The sequence below is a fragment of the Protomyctophum parallelum genome (genome assembly GCF_964188405.1).
Source record: "Protomyctophum parallelum genome assembly, chromosome: 12".
In the NCBI taxonomy this organism is placed as follows: Eukaryota; Metazoa; Chordata; class Actinopteri; order Myctophiformes; family Myctophidae; genus Protomyctophum; species Protomyctophum parallelum.
This window is the reverse complement of record NC_139712.1, coordinates 30,065,292-30,079,033: the sequence shown is the minus strand read 5'-3', so window position 1 is coordinate 30,079,033 and position 13,742 is coordinate 30,065,292. Positions and strand designations below refer to the sequence as shown.

The window sequence follows — 13,742 nt, the reverse complement described above, 5'->3', positions numbered from 1 at the left end:
TCCATTCATAAGTGTAGCTACAAGTTAGCAAAATACATATAAAGAGTACAGTAAGTGTATAAAACACTAGTGCAACAAACTGAAGCATTCAAAATATGTCTGTAAATGAAATAGCAGCATATTTGTATCGGAACAACTCTAAAAACAACAAGGCTTTGTGTGCCTCCCAGAGCAGCTCTGCTACTACTGTGACCAGCTTAACACAAAGTCTTTAAGAGGTAATTCTAAAAAACAAAACACAAAATGAAAAACAAACTAGCCTCACTGATCGTGGCTCTATTTTAAAACTGTGACTGCTTCGTTCTGTTGGCCATGGCTCTGATGATGAAGTGCTTATGATGAAGGGGAGGTTAGAGTTACATCCAAGTGAGGAGACGTCAAGCAGTGGCAACAGCACGTGTTGTTGGAAACGAACCCCGCACTGTCAGAACAGAAGTGGACGGAGATAGTCGGCAGGTAAACATGTCGACGGAACAGCAGCCAATGCTGGTATATCTACAATCCGGAGCTACCACCAGAGCAGCAGAGAAAGCTTGGAGGACCAGCAGTCACCAGGCCAGAGGACAGTGTCAGGTTACAGGGTGAGTGATGGGAGACGTTCAGTCAGCGACTGTGTGTGGCCTGCAGATAAAGTGTTCAGTGTTTGTTTGTGGTCTATTTTTAGTGCCCTTCCTCTCAATGTATTCCCCCCACGAGGCATGACACAGTGGCTTCAAAGAGCCACAAGTGTGACCAGCAGCAGGGCCTCGTGGGCCCTCATCAAAAGGGTCAAGAGTCAGCATCCTATATCCTATATCCTATATATAAGAAATGGCTGCAGACACGATTTTGTGGTGTTCATAATATAATCAGGAGTCAGGACATATACCAGGCAGCCACTGTGGCTGGTGGACAAGAAAGTCTGCAATTCTGTTAATTGGTTGTCATTTGTGTACATGGCGCATAAAGACTGTTTACAAAACAGGACGACTGGAGGTCGATGACTTCATATTGCTATGTTAGCAGAAGTAGGAAATCGCTGGTGGCGTGCTAGTCAATTATGACCAGGGCTGTTATTTAGTCTAATTTCTAGCTACCAGACAATTTTGCAGTTGAGTTACTATCATTTTGGGGTAAACTTTCATGTTCTCAATCCTTGTTTGCCTGTTGTCTGGTAAACATTGGAGCACTGGTCTCTGAGTCCACTGCGACAGCGCTACATGTCAGCATGAGAGACTTTGCAAAAGGCCATACAAACGCCACTCCCACTCCCTGCTACAGGCAGGTCTTCAGCCTCGTACTTGTGTGCTTCCACAATAATGTCCAGAAGGAATTGGAGCAGTGTCTGCTCCTGCGTGTGCATGTGAGCGTGTGAGCGTGTGAGCGTTACAATATTCTACTCCCTTCAGAGGGTGAACCCTTCGAAGAGGAAGCTTTGCAGGTCTCAGGCAGAGTCCTGCAACGGGTCGGATACCCGTGATTCCCCGTGGGTACCCGTGTTTGGCGGGTGGTAACGGGCGGGTATATATACCTTTATAAATTAACGGGTCCGGGTGCGGGCGGAACGCAACGCAGCGCGGGCGGGTACTTTTTTTAATCAGTGGACCCGCACTGCGCAATGTTATAAACAGCAGCTGAGCTGGGGTTTCTCCTCAACAGTGGAGACAAGTTAAATCCGTCACATGCCCAAGGAATCGACAGTGATGTCACATCACTGCCGATTCCTTCATAATGGCGTTCTGTTTCTCCTGCTGTGCTTCATGCTACTTCCTTGTTGCATAGCAGTGACATCACGGTCTAATCCTTGCTTCATTATCTCGTAGCATTTCACGTGTGGAGTTTATTTTTTTATCACCAGGCTGCAGACTGTAGCCTATATTTTCGTTCGCGCTGATGAAACACCAAGGGATTATAATTTATAATGCCAACATTCAACACAAGATGTAAGCTAACCCAGGTAATGTTGGCCTAATGCGCCACTCTGTCTAAGTGTAAATAAAGTTAAAAAGATTAGCCTGATTAGCCACACACACACATGCACGCACACACACGCACACACACGTCCTATCATCCCTTACCCAACAGCTGCCTCCGCCTCCGCCGCAGCCATCAATTATTCACTGGAAGCTCGCCACCGTGTTTACCTTTGAAGCTGGCAGACGAGGGCAGAGTGCACGGGGAAATGGTGCGATGCGACGTCCTGAACTTCAAAGCCTGATTTATACTGCATTTAGTCTTAGTTGCGCGCCAACAGGGACTACAAGCTCACAACATGTTGCTCCGCAATGCGCTGTGATGATGACCTTGTAGATCTTTTTTTTTTGGTGTGTGATACGACAACGCGCAACAACTAAAGTATAAATCAGGCATTACAGACAGCGCTGCTGGTGATGTCACTAGCATAATCCTTTCTCATGCAGCACACATGACCTTCGCTGTGTCATTAGACATGCAGCACAATGATCCAGCCTGATAAAAGAGTAGCCAGGTAAGCCTAGTTATGACATCAGTACAAAAACACAGGTGACAAGTCAACAGAGCGGATGCTACAATAGTAGTCACACAACACAGAGTCACAGAAATTACGGATGTGCCAATGAGACATTTTGGCAGATATCGATATCCGATATAATTAATTGCTGTTCTGGCCGATAACCTATATTACCGATGTCGATATGATCTCATTCTGTATTAAAAAATATATTATATTAAATAACTTTGTCCATTCCATCCATGTAACAGGGTATCTGCACTGCAGGCTTAGGCAAGTCAGATTTAACTTTAATACCAGGACCGATGCTGATGAATCAAATGGAAAGATGCATCAGAGTTTGTAGCTGCAGCAAAAGATACAAAGCTACAAATACGCTGTGAATCTTTGGATCTTTGCCTGTGTGAACGCAGCATAAGACTGCATGGTCGTCAAGGCTAGGGCAAGTGCTACGGTCGGCGACGGCAAGTCACAATTACTGGCTTCACCGCACTCCCCCCTCAACAACACCTCCCCTCTCCCCTTAATCCATCTCCGGAATAAAATCCCCATTACACCACCCTCTCCTCCCCACATAGAAGGCAGAGGGGGTGGGGGCCCTGGGGGGTGGGATGAAGGGGCATCAGGATATGTGACCAGCTGGTCACCACCAGCGTAGACAAAGAAACCTGCTGAATGTGCTCTTGCTCTTGTGATTGTGCGCTGCTGTTTTCTTCATGTGTAGGTTCCCCTGGCCTTCCCCTGCACTGTGATTCAGCAGCGTGTTGAGGCCTCTGTCAGCTTATCCTTATCCAGTTAACTCAAGTAGTTCTCAAACTTTTTTTCCTCAAGGACCCGGTGCAAATTGATATATGATATTTGGCTGCAGACTGTCTGAAAAAGCTCGTTGTGATAAGATGTGAACTTGTGCTTGTGAATCTGCTATTTTTGAATAGAGGCTATGAACGTGACATCATCATCACAGCAGTTATGCGAGAACGCCTACTCAGCTCAGCTGAATGGCAAAAAACTACTTTCTGGCCTTGACAGCCCATACACAAGAAAAGTCCTATCCGATTGCATTAAACAACGTAAACTCACTTTGCCATATAAAGGGAAATCTCTTGAAAGACAACTGCACCATAAAATGAAACATACGGATGTGAAATGTGTATGTTTGTCACAGTGAATAAAGGCAAGATATGTGGATAGACTGAAGATAAAAGGAGCTGGACTGCTGGAGAAATGAGTTTGTTTTTTACAGCAGAGTGGGCTATATGTATATATAGGTGTGATTTATCACTGGTCCTGGCCTAGTTTAGCCAGCCACCAACAGGAGAGGGACCACAACACTCTCCTGGAGAATCCAACATGTTTGGTGCCTTTCTATACATCTGTAGAGTACATTTTTATTATAGGCTGATGTCCTTTGGTCACTGGCCTACTCGGCGACCACACAAGTCAGAAATGGCAGCAAGTTGGGAATGCATGCTCATAGAGGTTTTGTGAATAGGTTATTTTTTGTGTGTGAAAACGCCATACTCCAAGATGTTCCTTAGGTATTAACCAGAGTTCCAATACTTTCCAGAAGTTCCCAGGGCCTTAAATCCCCCAACACATGTTTATGATGGTGAAATCTACCGTGTGTTCCATATTTATACTTTCTGGGGAACATAACTTATTACATAAACTAACTTACATAAACTAATTTCTGGGGCACATAACTTATTACATAAACTAACTAAAGGTCTTATGGCATCTTTCCATTGCAGTCCCAGCTCGACACGCCACGGATCTACCCTCAGAGAGCCGAAGCCCCAATCATTAAAGACATCCTAATGTTCCAGATATTCACCAAAAATAATGCTGAGTGCTGACTTCGTAAAAAATACATAGGCTACTGCTGCTGCAGTAGTTCTCAATTTCTTCCGTGCCAAGGTCCCCCAAATGATTATATTTGGCCACGGACCCCCAGAAGAGAAGATTTGTGTCAAAATGCCACAGGCACGAAGGGACACACTGTGAGCTTGTAGATCTGCTATTTTTGAATAGCCAACAAATAAATGGATAAAGTGGTTAAAATGATTGTGATGCTACATCCCCCTGGAATCACCCCAAGTACTCTGAAGGTCCCCGGAACCCACTTTGAGAACCCCAATGGGTTACTGAACACAAAAGGCTTGAAGACCCCCCCCCCCCCCCACCCCAAGAAAAAAGGCTAAACCAGTGCCATTAGGCCAACAACAATACTAGCAGAACAATGACAGACCATTTAGCGAGATCTGAAAGAATGGCATTCAAATGCAATTTCAATTGGGCCGAATCATACACAAGGGACAGGAGAAAGAGAAAAGCGGTTTGATGATTTTATCTGCACACTTTGTGCTCTAAAAGTGGCCCGAAATGGCAGAGGAGCAGGTCCCAGATGAAGTCGCTCTCTCTACTCTGGTTCAGTGGCCTGTGAGAGGGCAGGGATAGAACAGGGGAGGTCTGGAGCCATTTTCACGGCCGGCTGAAGACCTAATCTGCCTGCCCCTGGGCAAGAGAAGAGAGATGGGGGAGGGGGCGGGGGGGTTGATGACAACAGCTGAGGATAAGGAGGAAGAGACTGCACACTGTCACTTCCTCTTTCTTTAAAGCGACGGGAAAATAACAATCAAATGGCACATTTTATTTCAGTTGGTGGACATGAGGTCATGTGATAAAAGCACACTAGGAACAGTCATTGGGTTATACCCCCATACGGTGAGTGACATAACCCCATAGCCTGGTTGATATACAGTACCTGGAAGGTCCCGTTATATAACCCCATAGACTGGTTGATATACCTGGAAGGTCCCGTTATATAACCCCATAGCCTGGTTGATATATACCTGGAAGGTCCCGTTACATAATAGTATATCGTTGCTGTCGGGCAGCTTATTAGCTTATTTCTGTAACGACATGCAGTTGGCAACACTGCCAACCATACTGACGAGTACTTCTGATTGCCGATTGGCTGCCTTGTCTCCAGCAACAACCTATAACATCCCATAGTCTGCACGCCATGAAGAAGAGTCACAACATAATACTAGCCATGTGGAAAGCAACCAGGCATGTGGAAAATAAACCACACGCATCAACGTGAACGGCATGACGACACGCACCGCAGACTACCGCGGACCCCCGCAGGGACGCCCCTTATCCGCGGACCCCCACGCCGGCCTCCACGCGGATAAGGGGGGTCCCCGTGGAGGTCGGCAAGGGTACAACCAAATGGACAGTCCATTTGTACAGTCTCAGAGTTTATTGTTAGAAACTAAGGGTCCTTTGGTTCCATTTGTAGTAGGCTAAGGCTACACTAGTCACCTGGACACATCCTGTTGTTTCCACACACATTAAATACAGATACACAGATATTTATATTTCATAGCACAATTCTGGAGATATACGGTGGGAGCTGGTTATTAATTCATAATGTATGAATTATTGTATTGCACTGCTTGATCACACCCCAGTGTCACAGAAAAAAATAAAGCAGATCTACAAGCTCAAAATAGGCTGCTTACGCTCACGTTTTGAGCTTGTAGATCTGCTACTTTTGCCTTTTTGGGGGGGGGGGGGGGGGGGGGGGGTGGGGAGTCGAGGCCTGCTGGGCTCGGGAGTCGAACCTGCTGCACGCCGTCCGGCTGGTTTGGCAGCCTAGGTGCGCCATACAATGACATATAGGCCTATATTCTAGTGCAACACACCCACAAGGGACATGTTCCCTATTCGATCTGTATTGAACAACGGATGAGCCAATAAGAGAATTGGTAGATAGATGCAGAAGGCTATGCGGCCTGTATTACAGGTTTGTTTTGCAAGTGGCTGCTGTATATACAGCCAGAGGCATTATGGCCGCTCCCAAGAAGGGGACACTCTGTCCTTCCTCTTAATTTCAACATACACATGGGTGACAAATGAAAGGTAAAACCAACGTCTAGTGTCTTACTGTCTTAGTAAGATCTTAAGATGTGAGGACATCATGATCCGCCAGAGCATCTGCAATGTGCCTTGGCATAGATTCCATAGACCTGTCCCCTCATAGTCGGAAGGAGACTGGGGGATTTATATTTTAGTATGTCTGATTAGTTTAAAGATGACATTCACACACAAGACGGATATAAAAGACAGAAGTATTGAGTTAGAGATTGTGCTACTTTTCTAGAATGTGGTCAAATGACGCAGCCATTTTCATAAACGTTTCATATTTGCCAGGTGACGTATGAGGCAGTGGGCTAATTTCTAAACGGGAATATCATATGCCACATTTGTGATGAAAATGAGCTGCATGGCCAAATACATGTAATCTATGATTAAAGGATTAACAAGTGGCCCTCTCTGACATGGACACAGATTTGTGTTCGAGCTGCTGTGTTTTGAGTGAGTTCACGGCTGGTAAATCTGAGCGTAGAGGGCAACAAATAACTTTGCTAGTGGGATTTTGAATAAAATTGAAACACGGCAGCACTGCTCTGAAAAGACATAGATAGACATATTCCATCACAGGATAAAGGTTATGATACACAGAATAACTTTTATAAATAACATTTGCAGTGACCCTTCTTTCAACAGGGACACCAAATCATGCCAGGAAGAAAATATCCCCCAACTAGAGTTCTCAACGGGCCTGAAAATTAAGGGCCCTAACTGATCAGGCCCGAGGCCTGGTCGGGCCTTGTCGGGTTCCGGCAGAGTTTGAGAACTCTTCCCCCAACAATTCTCCACTCATTTGTGTCACCTGGCTATTGCTTCTGTATATGCGACTGGTCTATATAATACACATCCCTAATAAAACTACTTTATGATGTATTGGAAGTTCAAATGTAAGACAGGGTAGGGGCAGGGCAGAGCCACACAGTGGAAGAGACAAAGAGCCATGATGACATTGGATATGGGGGCCTGAATGGGGACCAGTCAAGTCAGGGTGAATGGGTTACTTTGTGACCCGTCATGAGACTTTAGGATGCCTAAAACAGATAATTCCCCACTTCCTCAACCCGATCGTTGAGGCCAGCCAGGCTGGGGGGCATTCTCATCCTGTATTCCCCCTCAAAAAGGGAATCTGCAATCTCAGCCAGTTACTTGAATCATTTAACGAATACAAGAGATATAGTATAGGTCTCCTCCACCTCCCCTATACTATAGCAAGCATTCCTTCAATAATTTACAGAAATACAATGTTTGGTTAAGATAATAAAGGATCACATAAACCATGTGTGTGGCAGAAACCTGCTGATTCAGAACAACAGGGAACAAACTCCAGTCTACCCTACCCCTCTACCACCGTTTTAATCTCTGGGCAATTTCAGACAGTCACAGATCCACTGATGAAACCAAAACATGCATGCAGCAACTGAGATTAGTTGTGCAATGAAGTGCGGTGGGAAGCACTAGTTAGTGTTAACAACTGAGGATACATGGGCATGAGGGGAATTCCTGACCAACTGCTCTTATACAGGTCCTCAGGCCTCGTTCCATGCAGGCAAGTAGTACTGGCTCAACTTGTGACATGTGTGTAGTGTACATTCATGTTTTTTACCTGTCAATAATGGCAACCAATTATCCATTGAGGACACTCCCTGACGAGTTCACCTTTGTCCCATTCTCTATAAATGCCTGTCATACCCTGAAGAAGACATATTGTGTCAAAACATTGGTGTCTTAAATAAAATAAAAAAAGGCTACAAGCTGTGTGACCTCCTCTCTCTCATTTTTAAACAGTTATAAATCTCCCGTGGTCAGCACCTTTTGTTTGTTTTTCCCTTTTCCCCCTAAAATATGTTCTCATTCCGATATGCCTTAAACCTCCAAAAGAAGTTCTGACTTCTGACTATAGACGAATCCATGGAGCTGTGCCCTGTAGGCCAGGTGTAGGCAATCAATACTGAGGTGTCAAGCTGCGCTTAATGGTACACCTCAGCTATGTCTGCGCCCAGGGCCCATTCTTGATGATACACAATGATGTACGATGATTAGAGTGCCCCTCACTTCACACGGGTGTGATGTTTTTGTATATGTACTGTATATCTATGAGGGCACCCCTCCATGGATTTGACTATAGACATTTACAAAGATGCTCAAACTGGCTCATCAGATACAAGTCTAGACACATGGCCTACCACTCAACTCAGAGTGGGACAAAGCCGAAGAGAGAGTGTACATAAACATCATTACTGCAGCAAGCATAATCTATGGCTGCCAGGTGTGGGGGACAGTAGGGGGTGGTCAAAATAGATCCACAGTCACAGTGAACTTAAACTGTACTGTAAGGACATCTCTAAATCTCCATCTGTTCACACTGTTAAACACCCTGTCTCCCAAACCGCAACATGCCCTCCCCCAACACTGTGCACGTTACCACGGCACGGCTTATCGGCTTTTAACTGTAGCCTTTTACATATTACACATGACTTATCACTGATCACTCCATTACTGTTCCTTATTTAAGCAGGTTAGTTTCCTTGAGATCAAAAGTCTCTTGAAACGGGCCCTGTATACCACTTGTGGTAACTTGTGTGTAACTGTGTATAACATGCTGTATGTACTAAGTACTACTGTATGTGTCGGTGTATTTAACACCCACACTATGATTCTCATCACTACAGAGGCTGCATTGTCAAAGAGACACAAGTGAAAATGACACACAGAAAAAACAACACAAGAAAAGTACTTTGGCCAAAACTGCAAGTCTGGAGGGTTCATTATGTAGCCAGGTGGATGAAATTGGTTGAATGGTGAGCAGTACGGGACAAGACAAGTGTAGCGTGAGATTCAGACTCTTTGGTGGGCTCATTCATTGTGCGCTCACTGCCTCTGTTCTTGACCCTTTGTGGGTCTGCTTCTGACCTCTGCGTTCCAACCCAGCAACCTTCCTTGTACGGCAGACCAGAGTAGGGCCCATGCTTTAGCTGCTCTGTCACTAAACATTTACGTCTCTTGGTTAAAGCCACAAGCACCACATACAGAGGGCCGTTTGGTAGAGGTTGGTGCTGTGGCTCTTCGGTCGATCTTCTGGGGCCCTACAACTAAGGTGGACTGGGCAATGCTTTAGAGTGGCTAAAAGAGTTAAACATCAGAGGTATTCCTTCCCACATAATCATAAAACAAGTTATCTTAAACCTGTATAAGAACTTTGCATTGTGCACTGATTTCTTGCACACAGTACGATTAACTATTGTTAATAATTGAGAGCTTACAAATGGAACCAAATGGTCCTATAAGGGTACATTTGTAAACTCAGAGTTATGATGGTCCTTCAACTTGTGTTTTAAAGAATTAGTGTTGGTCTCTGCTCTACATGTAAAGTGTCTTGAGATAACTTGTGTTTTGACACTTTAATATAATTGAATTAAAACGTTTGAGAACCACTGGTATTGTTAATTGTATGACATAGATGAAGTCCACATACCAGCTCTGACAGTGTGATAATCCGGTTCTGGAAACATTTCCAAATGTGATGGAACCGATTGCGGTTCCGGATACGGATCCTAACCCTATCTGTGCGTGTCTGCTAATCAAATAGAAGACACTGTAATTTAGCTGAAATTAGGCATCTAATCTGTACTACAGTACTAGGCTGGCTCACACAGCCAGGCAGGACTTTTTGTTCTGGGACATACTTGAACTCAGCCTTGAGCCAGCCTTTTAGGGCCCAGCACCAGGGACAGAGTGGATATCCAATCCCACTATACTGAACTAGTTTTAGGTACAGACGAACCGCACTGTCTGTGTGCAGACAAGCATCACTAAGCAAACCAGGCAGCCAGGCGTCCCCAATTTGTGTCGAGAAGGCCCCCCCGCTAACTAGCTCGAAGAGGAATTAAATATTAAACAACTGTATGTCTCTCTGTTGAAGCCGAGTGGTTCCTCAGAGCAGTCCAGGCTCCTGCAGCCTCTCATAATATCAGTCTAGCCTCCAGTGAAGCCTGGAGCCAAGTCTACATCGTCCCCATTATATGCAGTCATGTTCCAGCCATCTTTTATCAAATCAACACAAACAGGCTGGTCCACTTTAATACACTTTTGCATAGAACACTACTACCAATGCCACAAATTAATATTAACGATCAACTTGATCATTAAGAAATTCGGTATATGAACCTTACCTACAGTGTACAGACAGATATGTTAATACATTATTATGCAAATGTCTGCAAAGATATGAAATAATAAGCTCTGGAGTCTGGAGGGCTTATGTATTGTGTACTACAATCAAATCGAATCATGCAAAGGTTCCAATGTTTGTGATTCTTGTAAGTAAAGGGCATGCTTTGCCAAGCTTCCTATGTGTCTTTGACCTTGATCTTGTCAACATCATCATCATCCTGTGCCACTTGTCCCTTTCACCACCAGGCTGAGCAATGAAGTCTGCGACCTTGTCAGTGCCTTTTAATCCTGAACAGTGCATTCATACGAATTTACCCGCTCTACTCTACCACACAGCAAGGGCCTTGTCCCAAGCCAGAACAATGACCAGAGCTGCATAATGAGGGGAAAGTCAAGCCAGTGTCTCTGCTCCACTGCTCTGGTAAAAGCAGGAACTTGGGGGTTAAAGGAATGAACACACAACAGTCCAATCTCTCCTTTAATAAAAAAGGACAGGACATTCACTTTGGCCAATGCAAACAGAGCTTTTATCATATTCCAAATAGTAGGAGAGTGTGGGTGGGGAGAAAGTGTGAGAAGACTCATTCCACGCATGCCTTCCCACTCAATGCCCAATCCCTCTGGACATTTTCTGCCGTTACTACAGGCAACACACACGGTTGCATTGCATGCCAGCTCTCTTGGTCTGCCCAGTCAGTGCATCTGAAAGTGCAGCATGCACATTTACACTCAAAAGGACCGCAATAAGCTCTCAAGCCTTTTTGTTTTGTTTATGCGTTTGACAGATATGTACAAATATATGTTCGTTATTTATGTATACATGTGTCAATAAAAACATCAATCAATGACAAGAAAACCATGCTGTTGCACCATGCTAGATAGCACTTTCCCCAACTCTTCAAAATCTTCTTTAATGCTGAATGGTCCCTGGTTGGTGTTCCCCCACAATGTATTTATATCAGCAACATGCTAAATCAACAGCTTGCAGAGGACTAACACGTTCTGCCCCCAGCAGTGAAGGGATTCAACTTCAGTATCTGCCCTCATCAAGCTACTTGAAGAAAGCAAGCAACTTTTGCTAAAATACATTTCAAAAGCTAAGATTTGTATATATTTTTTTAAACCCTAGCCTTAGATCAAGACTATCATAGATGTATTTATCGAGTCTGACTTTTGCTTTACATATATGGTACTAAACCCCGGACTGCAAGGGAACATTACAGCCCCGCAATCCCGTTTACGAAATGTTTACAATCAACCGTGTGACCGTGTCCATATGAGGTAGATGGAAGAAGCACAGGCCATCAATCATGTAAGCATAATGCTGCCACTTGTGTGTCACCGCAGCCCGTGGTATGGTGCGACTGCAGTCAACTTGAGTGGCATTGTCATGAACACAACCTTTCAAGGTGAGGAGAAGAGATGTGGTCTCTTTCAAAAGAAAAAAAGTGCCCTACCTTGGGTAATTCTTTCAGCTGGTTGGCATCGAGCAGAAGCTCTTCCAGGCTGCGGCTGTACCGGAACACCTCGTCGGGGACGGTCTGCAGGTTGCAGTGCCGCTTGTCCACCGACTCGACGTGGCGGTTACAACGCCACAAAGGGATACACTTCAGCATGTCCGCCGGCCGCCTGGGGACGAGGTTTGGTCGCCGGTGCTAGTACACGAATCTCCACATCGGAGGGTCGAAGGAGCGAGGAAGGACCGCCGAGTCGGGCTGTGGGGACGAGGATGAAGGAGGGTGGAGGCGGGGGGTGAAGGAACCAACCCAGCTCCCACACTACTATCCAAAATGGGAGGCCGATATCCAGTTAGACAGGACACATACAATTAATCCGTGCAACGAAGTGTATTTCCTATTGCCAGTTCCTATTTACACTCACAGCAGTGTTCAGATTCTCCTGGAATATATTCCCGGAATTACAATGATCATATTAGCCCAGAGGTCTTCTTCCTCCTTGCTTCCAAGTGTTTCCGGAATCCTCCTCACAGTCACAACCTACTTTCCCACTGAATGTGTGTCGTTTATTAGCCTTATGCAGCTCACAGCCCCTATTATCAAACCCAGCGCCGTTGCTCTAGTTGTCGTTTAGCTGGAAAAACACGCAGCCTGCGATCCGTACAGATTTAAACCATATTTGCTGCTCTTCCATGGTTGAATAACGGATACTATAATATAACACATTCGATATGAACTACCATAGACAGTCCCACTGACTGGCTGCCTGCTGCGCAGGTGATACAGTTGTCCTCCTCGCCGGCTTGTGTTGTTAGCGAGCCGTTAGCTAACGCTAGCTTTAGCCAAACTGGTTGTGGATTAACTACGCCTTTGTGCCTGGCTGGCTAACGTCGGCTCGGCTAACCTCCTTAACGACCGCTTCTCCGAGAGTTTGCTAGCGACCCCGTGTGCTTGGTAGCCGCATCCCGAAAGCCGTCGCTTAAATTGTCCACGGGTTGTTTTGCGCTGTTAATGTCGAGTTTAAGTTCAGGAGTTTGAGCGACACAGCAGCAGGCAGTGACGGTTCCCTCTCGTTCTACTGTCTGTCTAGTGTCTGCTGATGTGAAGTGAACCAGTGCCACTGGCAGCCAGGCCGAGGAGCGAAGGCTTCTTCACTGTTGCCATTTCCTGCGAGAGAAATAAGCACGAGCACTATAAACCCGATGGTTTTCAACCTTTTTCATTTCAAGCTAAAAATGTCAAAAATAGTTCATTAGTTATTCGGTATTTGAGCCACAGAACAGTAACACCATACCATTTGATGACATTTAGTCTCTCAGACCCAAAACTAAAGAATATGTGATTGCCCTTGACTCATTGGATAAGATTGTGTCCACAATTATCCAAGTCCAGACAATAGTAGGACTCAAATTAACAATTCTTCTACTTCTTAAAGTAGGTAAATTGTGCATTTATATAGCGCGGCAAGGGCCTTTATCCAAGGCGCTTTGCATTCACCCATTCATTCGCACACATTCACACGGCCGATGGCAGAGGAAACCATGCAAGGCTGCCAAGCCTTGTACATCGGGAGCAAATAGGGGTTCAGACTAGAGCCTTGCACAAGGACACGTCCATGGTTATTGGTTACCAACTCTCGCAACGGCAGCAATGGGATTTGGGCTATGGACCAGAGGTAGCCTACCCCGGACCACAGATTGAGAACC

General features: G+C 45.3%; 1 protein-coding gene across 1 annotated transcript in view; it reads right to left on the bottom strand.

The window, feature by feature from the left end:
• The window catches only part of scrib (scribble planar cell polarity protein), a 113,912-nt gene extending 100,617 nt beyond the window's left edge, over window positions 1–13,295 (bottom strand). Inside the window, exon 1 of the mRNA XM_083777743.1 lies at window positions 12,037–13,295. Coding sequence (XP_083633869.1) covers window positions 12,037–12,195 — 159 coding nt within the window. The 5' untranslated portion in view covers window positions 12,196–13,295. The remainder of the gene's footprint in view (window positions 1–12,036) is intronic.
• Window positions 13,296–13,742: the final 447 nt, after the last annotated feature.